The sequence below is a fragment of the Pristiophorus japonicus genome, unplaced genomic scaffold, assembly GCF_044704955.1.
Source record: "Pristiophorus japonicus isolate sPriJap1 unplaced genomic scaffold, sPriJap1.hap1 HAP1_SCAFFOLD_223, whole genome shotgun sequence".
NCBI lineage: Eukaryota > Metazoa > Chordata > Chondrichthyes > Pristiophoridae > Pristiophorus > Pristiophorus japonicus.
Genome location: NW_027251940.1, coordinates 61,370 through 71,369, shown reverse-complemented (window position 1 = coordinate 71,369; position 10,000 = coordinate 61,370). Strand labels below are relative to the sequence as shown.

The window sequence follows — 10,000 nt, the reverse complement described above, 5'->3', positions numbered from 1 at the left end:
TGATTTAGACCAGGGGATTAAATGCAGTATCTCCAAATTTGCGGATGACACTAAGTTGGGTGGCAGTGTGAGCTGCGAGGAGGATGCTATTAGGCTGCAGAGTGACTTGGATAGGTTAGGTGAGTGGGCAAATGCATGGCAGATGAAGTATAATGTGGATAAATGTGAAGTTATCCACTTTGGTGGTAAAAACAGAGAGACAGACTATTATCTGAATGGTGACAGATTAGGAAAAGGGAAGGTGCAACGAGACCTGGGTGTCATGGTACATCAGTCATTGAAGGTTGGCATGCAGGTACAGCAGGCGGTTAAGAAAGCAAATGGCATGTTGGCCTTCATAGCGAGGGGATTTGAATACAGGGGCAGGGAGGTGTTGCTGCAGTTGTATGGGGCCTTGGTGAGGCCACACCTGGAGTATTGTGTACAGTTTTGGTCTCCTAACTTGAGGAAGGACATTCTTGCTATTGAGGGAGTGCAGCGAAGGTTCACCAGACTGATTCCCGGGATGGCGGGACTGACCTATCAAGAAAGATTGGATCAACTGGGCTTGTATTCACTGGAGTTCAGAAGAATGAGAGGGGACCTCATAGAAACGTTTAAAATTCTGACGGGTTTAGACAGGTTAGATGCAGGAAGAATGTTCCCGATGTTGGGGAAGTCCAGAACCAGGGGTCACAGTCTAAGGATAAGGGGTAAGCCATTTAGGACCGAGATGAGGAGAAACTTCTTCACCCAGAGAGTGGTGAACCTGTGGAATTCTCTACCACAGAAAGTAGTTGAAGCCAATTCACTAAATATATTCAAAAGGGAGTTAGATGAAGTCCTTACTACTCGGGGGATCAAGGGGTATGGTGAGAAAGCAGGAAGGGGGTACTAAAGTTTCATGTTCAGCCATGAACTCATTGAATGGCGGTGCAGGCTAGAAGGGCTGAATGGCCTACTCCTGCACCTATTTTCTATGTCTATGTCTATGTAGAAGACACTAAAAACATCCCAATAGTGGACAATCAAGGGGCGATAGGTAGGGAGGAACTTAGTACAATCACTATCACTAATGAAGTGGTACTCGGTAAGATAATGGGACTAAAGGCAGATAAATCCCCTGGACCTGATGGTTTGCATCCTAAGGTCTTAAGAGAAGTAGCGGCAGGGATAGTGGATGCATTGGTTGTAATTTACCTAAATTCCCTGGATTCTGGGAAGGTCCCAGCGGATTGGAATACTATTTACGCCCCTATTTAAAAAAAGAAGGCCGACAGAAAGCAGGAAACTATAGACCAGTTAGCCTAACATCTGTGGTTGGGGAAAATGTTGGAGTCCATTATTAAAGAAGCAGTAGTGTGACATTTGGAAAAGCAAAATTGGGTCAGGCAGAGTCAACGTGGATTTATGAAAGGGGGAAGTCACGTTGGACAAATTTGCTGGAGTTCTTTGAGGATGTAACAAACAGGGTGGATAAAGGGGGAACCAGTGGATGTGGTGTATTTGGATTTCCAGAAGGCATTTGACAAGGTGCCACATAAAAGGTGACTGCACAAGATAAAGGTTCACGGGGGTTGGGGGTAATATATTAGCATGGATAGAGGATTGGCTAACTAACAGAGAACAGAGAGTCGGGATAAATGGTTCATTTCCCAGTTGGAAAATGGTAACTAGCCTTAGGGATCGGTGCTGGGTCCTCAACTATTTACAATCTATATTAACCACTTGGAAGAAGGGACCGAGTGTAACGTAGCCAAGCTTGCTGACGATACAAAGATGGGAGGGAAAGCAAATTGTGAGGAGGACACAAAAAAATATGCAGAGGGATATAGACAGGCTAAGTGTGTGGGCAAAAATTTGGCAGATGGAGTCTAATGTGAGAAAATGTGAGGTTATCCACTTTGGCAGAAATAATAGAAAAGCAAATGATTATTTAAATGGAGATTACAAAATGCTGCGATACAGAGAGACCTGGGGGTCCTTATGCATGAAACACAAAAGGATAGTATGCAGGTACAGCAAGTGATCAGGAAGGCCAATGGTATCTTGGCCTTTATTGCAAAGGGGATGGAGTATAAAAGCAGGGAAGTCTTGCTCCAGTTATACAGGGTATTGGTGAGGCCACACCTGGAGTACTGCGTGCAGTTCTGGTTTCCATATTTACGAAAGGATATACTTGCTTTGGAGGTAGTTCAGAGAAGGTTCACTCGGTTGATTCCGGGGATGAGGGGGTTGACTTATGAGGAAAGGTTGAGGAGGTTGGGCCTCTACTCATTGGAATTCGGAAGAATGAGAGGTGATCTTATGGAAACGTATCAGATTATGAGGGGGCTTGACAAGGTGGATGCAGAGAGGATGTTTCCACTGATGGGGGGAGACTAGAACTAGGGGGCATGGTCTTAGAATAAGGGGCCGGCCATTTAAAACTGAGATGAGGAGGAATTTCTTCTCTCAGAGGGTTGTAAATCTGTGGAATTCACTGCCTCGGAGAGCTGTGGAGGCTGGGTCATTGAATATATTTAAGGCGGAGATAGACAGATCTTTGAGCGATAAGGGAGTGAAGGGTTATGGGTAGCGGGCAAGGAAGTGGAGCTGAGTCCATGATTGGATCAGCCCTGATCGTATTAAATGGCGGAGCAGGCTCGAGGGGCCGTATGGCCTACTCCTGCTCCTATTTCTTATGTTCTTAAAGTGGCAAGTTGGATCCAAAATTAGCTCAGAGGCAGGAAGCAGAGGGTAATTGTTGATGGAAGGATGTTTCCAGTGGGGTTCCACAGGGCTCAGTGCTGGGTCCCTGGCTTTTTGTGATTTAGTGATAAATGATCTAGACTTGAATATAGAGGGGTATGATTAAGAAGTTTGCAGATGATACAAAAATATGCCGTGGGGTTGATAATGAAGAAGAAAGCTGTGGACTGCAGGAAGATATCGATGAACTGGTCAGGTGGGCAGAACAGTGGCAAATGGAGTTTAATCCAGAGAGGTGTGAGGTCATGCATTTGGGGAGGGCTAACAAGGAAAGGGAATAGACATTAAATGGTCGTACACTGAGAAGTGTAGAGGAACAGAGGGACCTTGGAGTGCAGGTCCACAGATCCCTGAAGGTAGCAGGCCAGGTGGATAAGGTGGTTAAGAAGGTATACGGAATACTTGCCTTTATTAGTCGAGGCACAGAATACAAGAGCGGGGAGGTTATGCTTTAACTGTATACAACACTGGTTAGGCCACAGCTGGAGTACTGCGTGCAGTTCTGGTCACCACATTACAGGAAGGATGTGATTGCACTGGAGAGGGTGCAGAGGAGATTTACCAGGATGTTGCCGGGACTGGAGACCTTTTAGCCATGAGGAAAGATTGGATAGGCTGGGGGTTGTTTTCCCGGGAACAGAGGAGGCTGAGGGGAGATTTAATTGAGGTGTATAAAATTATGAGGGGCCTGGATAGAGTGGATAGGAAGGACCTATTTCCCCTTAGCAGAGGGGGTCAATAACCAGGGGGCACAGATTTAAAGTAATTGGGGGGAGGTTTAGAGGGGATTTGAGGGGAAATGTCTTCACCCAGAGGGTGGTGGGGGTCTGGAACTCACGGCCTGAAAGGGTGGTAGAGGCAGAAACCCTCACCACATTTAAACAGTACTTGGATGTACACTTGAAGTGTCGTAACCTACAGGGCTACGGACCCAGAGCGGGAAAGTGGGATTAGGCTGGGTAGCTCTTGGTCGGCCGGCGCGGACACGATGGGCCGAAATGGCCTCCTCCCGCGCTGTAAATCGCTGTGATTCTCTGATTGTGTGTTTGCTCTCTCGGTGGCCTGACGCCCATGTTCCCCTCTCTCTCTCTCTCTCTCTCTCGCTCCCTCGCTCCACAGAAGAAGAGTCGGGAAGAGAGCAGCGGGGAGGGGAGCGGGGTGCAGATCCTGGAGAACAGGCCCTACTCCGATGGGCCGGGGGGCTGCGGGCAGTTCACGCACAAGGTCTATCACGTGGGCTCACACATCCCGGGCTGGTTCCGCGCCCTGCTGCCTAAGGCCGCCCTGCAGGTGGAGGAGGAATCCTGGAATGCCTACCCCTACACACGCACCAGGTGAGGGGGGGGGGGCGTGGGGTCAGGGGGAGGTGGGCGGGGGTCAGGGGGAGATGGGCGGGGTCAGGGGGAGGTGGACAGGGGCGGGGTCGGGGGGAGGTAGGCGGGGTCAAGGGACAGGGGCGGGGGTCAGGGGGAGATGGGCGGGGTCAGGGGGAGGTGGACAGGGGGAGGTGGGCGGGGTCAGGGGGAGATGGGCGGGGTCAGGGGGAGGTGGACAGGGGCGGGGTCAGGGGGAGATGGGCGGGGTTAGGGGAGGTGGACAGGGGCGGGGTCAGGGGGAGGTAGGCGGGGTCAAGGGACAGGGGCGGGAGTCAGGGGGAGATGGGCGGGGACAGGGGGGCGGGGTCAGGGGGAGGTGGGCGGGGTCAGGGGCAGGGTCAGGGGACAGGGGCGGGGTCAGGGGGAGGTGGGCGGGGACGGGGGGCGGGGTCAGGGGGAGATGGGCGGGGTCAGGGGGAGGTGGACAGGGGCGGGGTCAGGGGGAGGTAGGCGGGGTCAAGGGACAGGGGCGGGGGTCAGGGGGAGATGGGCGGGGACAGGGGGTGGGGTCAGGGGGAGGTGGGTGGGGTCAGGGGGAGGTGGGCGGGATCAGGGGACATAGGCGGGGACAGGGGCGGGGTATGGGGAGGTGGGCGGGGTCAGGGGACATAGGCGGGGATCAGGGGACATAGGCGGGGTCAGGGGCGGGAGTCAGGGGGAGGTGGGCGGAGTCATGGGGAGGGGCAGTGTTGGGGGAGAGGGGGGTTCTGGGGAAAGGGGCAGGGTCTGGGCGGAAGGGGCGGGGTCTGGGCGGAGGGGGCGGAGTTTTTGGGGAAAGGGCAGGGTCTGGGGAAAGGCGCGGGGTTTCGGGGGAAAAAGGCGGGCTCAGAGAGAAAGGGGTGTGGTCAGCGAGGTAGGGGCGGGGTCAGGGGAGAGGGGCGGGGTCAGGGGAGAGGGGCGGGGACTGGAGGAAGGGGAGGGGTCAACGGGAAGGGGCGGGGTCAGTTGGGATGGCCGGGGTCAGCGGAGAGGGGAGGGGTCAGCACATGGGTGGGGGGGGTGTGCGGTCAGTGGAGAGGGGCGGGATCAGGGAAGGGGCAGGGTCAACAGAGGTCATGATGAGCTAATAGATTGGGCTTGTCTTCGCTCAGATATAGGTGTTTAAGATGACTAAAGGCATTGGTAAGGTAGATAGAGAAAATAATTCCCTCTGGAAGGAGTCTTGGACAAGGGGTCAAAACCTTTAAAATGAGAGCCAGGTCATTCAGGGGTGATGTCAGGAAGCACTTCTTCACGCAAAGAGTGGTGGCAATCTGGAACTCTCTCCCCCAAAAGGCTCTTAAGGTTGCAGGTCAATTGAAAATGACAAAACCGAGGTTGATAGATTTTTGTTGGGTAAGGGATACGGAACCAAGGCAGGTCGGTGGGGTTAGGGTACAGATCAACCCGGATCTAATTGAATGGTGGAACAGGCTCGAGAGGGGCTGAATGGGCCTCCTCCTGTTCCTGTGTAACAGGCTCGAAGGGCTGAATGGGCCGCCTCCTGTTCCTGTGTAACAGGCTCGAGGGGCTGAATGGGCCTTCTCCTGTTCCTGTACAACAGGCTCGAGGGGCTGAATGGGCCTCTTCCTGTTCCTGTGTAACAGGCTCGAGGGGCTGAATGGGCCTCCTCCTGTTCCTGTGTAACAGGCTCGAGGGGCTGAATGGGCCTCCTCCTGTTCCTGTGTAACAGGCTCGAGGGGCTGAATGGGCCTCCTCCTGTTCCTGTGTAACAGGCTCGAGGGGCTGAATGGGCCTCCTCCTGTTCCTGTGTAACAGGCTCGAGGGGCTGAGTGGGCCTCCTCCTGTTCCTGTGTAACAGGCTCGAGGGGCTGAATGGGCCTCCTCCTGTTCCTGTGGAGCACTTGGAGATGAAAGGTGCCGTACAGATGTGAGTTCTCTCTTTTTTCCTTTCTTTCTTTCAAGTGACTTACCTCATTCCTCTCTTTCCCCAGATACACTTGTCCATTTGTTGAGAAGTTCTCCATTGACATCGAAACCTACTACAAACCAGACTGTGGAGATCAAGCCAATGTCTTCAACCTGGTCTCGGGAGAGAAGAGGCAGAGGATTGTGGGTAAACGTCAACGACTCAACCGACCTCTGACCCGAGGGCTGTGTCCAGTATCGGGGCGGGGGGCGGTCATCCCTCCTTCAGGGAACCTGTTTAAAGAAGGAGTCTTTCTCCGTCAGGGATCCTGTTTAATCATCGGCAGGCCCTCGGAATGGAGGAAGACTTGCTTCCACTCTTAACATGTGTCCTTAGGTGACTGAACAGTCCAATACGCGAACCACAGTCCCTGTCACAGGTGGGACAGACAGACGTTGAGGGAAGGGGAGGGTGGGACAGACAGACGTTGAGGGAACGGGAGGGTGGGACAGACAGACGTTGAGGGAACGGGAGGGTGGGACAGACAGACGTTGAGGGAAGGGGAGGGTGGGACAGATAGACGTTGAGGGAAGGGGAGGGTGGGACTGGTTTGCCGCACGCTCCTTCCGCTGCCTGCGCTTGGTCTCTGCACGCTCTCGGCGACGAGACTCGAGGTGCTCAGCGCCCTCCCGGATGCACTTCCTCCACTCCGGGCGGACTGGTCTTTGGGCCCAGGGACTCCCAGGTGTCGGTGGGGATGTTGCACTTTATCAGGGAGGCTTTGAGAGTCTGTCCCTTGTAACGTTTCCTCTGCCCACCTTTGGCTCGCTTGCCCGTGAAGGAGTTCCGAGTAGAGCGCTTGCTTTGGGGAGTCTCGTGTCTGGGGGCCATGCGGACAATGTGGCCCTGCCCAGCGGAGCTGGTCGAGTGTGGTCAGTGCTTCGATGCTGGGGATGTTGGGCCTGGTCAAAAAAAAAAACAGATAAAAACCCAGGCCAAATTAGGGAGAAAGAATCTGGGAAAATCCCTCTCCGACCCATCCAGGCGATCGACACTAGTCCAGGAGATCACACCCGGGCCGTGTTCTATTCCCTGCAGTACTTACCATTATATCTGCTCCGTCCAACAAAAGGTCATTCAGTCTAATCCCAATTACCAGCTCTAGGTCCGTAACCCTGCAGGTTAGGGCACTTTAAGTGCCCATCCAACCATCTCTTAAATGTGGTGAGCATTGTAGCGTGTCTGTTGTCACTCTACTCTGTTAAACCTCAGAACTTATCGTGGGAAGGGACAACATGTGACACAGAATTTGAGGCCTCCATAGCTCTCTGAGGCAGCGAATTCCACAGATTTACAACCCTCTGAGAGAAGAAATTCCTCCTCATCTCAGTTTTAAATGGGCGGCCCCTTATTCTAAGACCATGCCCCCTAGTTCTAGTCTCCCCCATCAGTGGAAACATCCTCTCTGCATCCACCTTGTCGAGCCCCCTCATAATCTTATACGTTTCTATAAGATCGCCTCTCATTCTTCTGAATTCCAATGAGTAGAGGCCCAACCTCCTCAACCTTTCCTCATAAGTCAACCCCTTCATCTCCGGAATCAACTGAGTGAACCTTCTCTGAACTGCCGCCAAAGCAAATCTGCCTCCAAAGCAAATACCTTTTGTAAATACGGAAACCAAAACTGCACGCAGTACTCCAGGTGTGGCCTCACCAATACCCTGTATAACTGGAGCAAGACTTCCCTGCTTTTATACTCCATCCCCTTTGCAATAAAGGCCAAGATACCATTGGCCCTTCCTGATCACTTGCTGTATCTGCATTCTAACCTTTTGTGTTTCATGCACGAGTAACCCCCAGGTCCCGCTGTACTGCGGCACTTTGTAATCTTTCTCCATTTAATATACTCAAAGACTGAGCCTCCATGCCCTATACCCCTCGCTATCTCTGTAGTCTCTTACAACCTTGTGAGATCTCTCCGCTCCTGCAGTTCTGGCTTTTTACGTAAGAACATCAGAAATAGGAGCGGGAGTAGGCCATTCGGCCCCTTGAGCCTGATCCGCCATTTAATACGATCATGGCTGATCCGATCATGGACTCAGCTCCACTTCCCTGCCCGCCCCCTTATTCCCTTATCGTTTAAGAAACTGTCAATTTCTGTCTTAAATGTATTCACTGTCCCGGCTTCCACAGCTCTCTGAGGCAGCGAATTCCACAGATTTACAACCCTCTGAGAGAAGAAATTTCTCCTCATCTCAGTTTTCTTCTGAATTCCAATGAGTAGAGGCCCAACCTCCTCAACCTTTCCTCATAAGTCAACCCCCTCATCCCCGGAATCAACCGAGTGAACCTTCTCTGAACTGCCTCCAAAGCAAGTATATCCTTTCGTAAATATGGAAACCAAAACTGCACGCAGTACTCCAGGTGTGGCCTCACCAATACCCTGTACAACTGTAACAAGACTTCCCTGCTTTTATACTCCATCCCCCTTTGCAATAAAGGCCAAGATACCATTGGCCTTCCTGATCACTTGCCGTACCTGCATACTAACCTTTTGTGTTTCATGCACAAGTAACCCCCAGGTCCCGCTGTACTGCGGCACTTTGCAATCTTTCTCCATTTAAATAATAACTTGCTCTTTGATTATTTTTCTGCCAAAGTGCATGACCTCACACTTTCCAACATTATACTTCAATATCCGGGGCATATAGCCAGTTTCCCACTGTGACGAGATTCGATTTAACGATACATTGAACTGTTTGGGTGATGAGGTTAAATTTGTATGCAAAAGATACTTCCATTTGCTGAAATGCTGTTAACCCAACAATTTGCACCTTGTGAGGGGGCCATTTGTTGCTACAAACGCGATGTCTCCAAAGGCTCCAGCCCACCCTGGTTACTCGAGTTTGGGGCTTCATGTAACATTCATTCCATTGGTGGTTAGGTATGAAGTTATGCATCAAATCGCTGGAGAAAAACCACCAGCGATGTCTCCGCAAGATCCTGCAAATCCCCCGGGAGGACAGACGCACCAACGTTAGCGTCCTCGACCAGGCCCAACATCCCCAGCATCGAAGCACTGACCACACTCGACCAGCTCCGCTGGGCAGGGCCACATTGTCCGCATGGTCCCCAGACACGAGACTCCCCAAAGCAAGCGCTCTACTCGGAACTCCTTCACGGGCAAACGAGCCAAAGGTGGGCAGAGGAAACGTTACAAGGGACCACCCTCAAAGCCTCCCTGATAAAGTGCAACATCCCCACCGACACCTGGGAGTCCCTGGGCCAAAGACCTGTCCCGCCCGGAGTGGAGGGAGTGCATCCGGGAGGGCGCTGAGCACCTCGAGTCTCGTCGCCGAGAGCGTGCAGAGACCAAGCGCAGGCAGCGGAAGGAGCGTGCGGCAAACCAGTCCCACCCTCCCCTTCCCTCAACGTCTATCTGTCCCACCCTCCCCTTCCCTCAACGTCTATCTGTCCCACCCTCCCCTTCCCTCAACGTCTATCTGTCCCACCCTCCCCTTCCCTCAACGTCTGTCTGTCCCACCCTCCCCTTCCCTCAACGTCTGTCTGTCCCACCCTCCCCTTCCCTCAACGTCTATCTGTCCCACCCTCCCCTTCCCTCAACGTCTGTCTGTCCCATCCTCCCCTTCCCTCAACGTCTATCTGTCCCACCCTCCCCTTCCCTCAACGTCTATCTGTCCCACCCTCCCCTTCCCTCAACGTCTATCTGTCCCACCCTCCCCTTCCCTCAACGTCTATCTGTCCCACCCTCCCCTTCCCTCAACGTCTATCTGTCCCATCTGTGACAGGGACTGTGGTTCCCGTATTGGGCTGTTCAGCCACCTCAGGACTCATGTTAAGAGTGGAAGCAAGTCTTCCTCCATTCCGAGGGACTGCCGATGATGATGATGGTGCATGAAGTCAGTTTTTTCCCCCCCTGTTCATAGGGTGTTCTTAATTGTCCAGTTTAATTCCCCAGCTTGTATCAGTTTTATTAGTGTATGGGCTGTGTTTATTTTCCTGAAGATTAATCACCTTATAGAGG

General features: G+C 52.7%; 1 protein-coding gene across 1 annotated transcript in view; it reads left to right on the top strand.

Annotated features, from left to right (window-relative positions):
• The window catches only part of LOC139245569 (membrane-associated phosphatidylinositol transfer protein 1-like), a gene marked incomplete at its 3' end in the record, with an annotated part of 84,495 nt that overhangs the window by 25,108 nt on the left and 49,387 nt on the right, over window positions 1–10,000 (top strand). Inside the window, exons 3-4 of the mRNA XM_070871183.1 lie at window positions 3,850–4,064; window positions 6,041–6,162. Coding sequence (XP_070727284.1) covers window positions 3,850–4,064; window positions 6,041–6,162 — 337 coding nt within the window. The remainder of the gene's footprint in view (window positions 1–3,849; window positions 4,065–6,040; window positions 6,163–10,000) is intronic.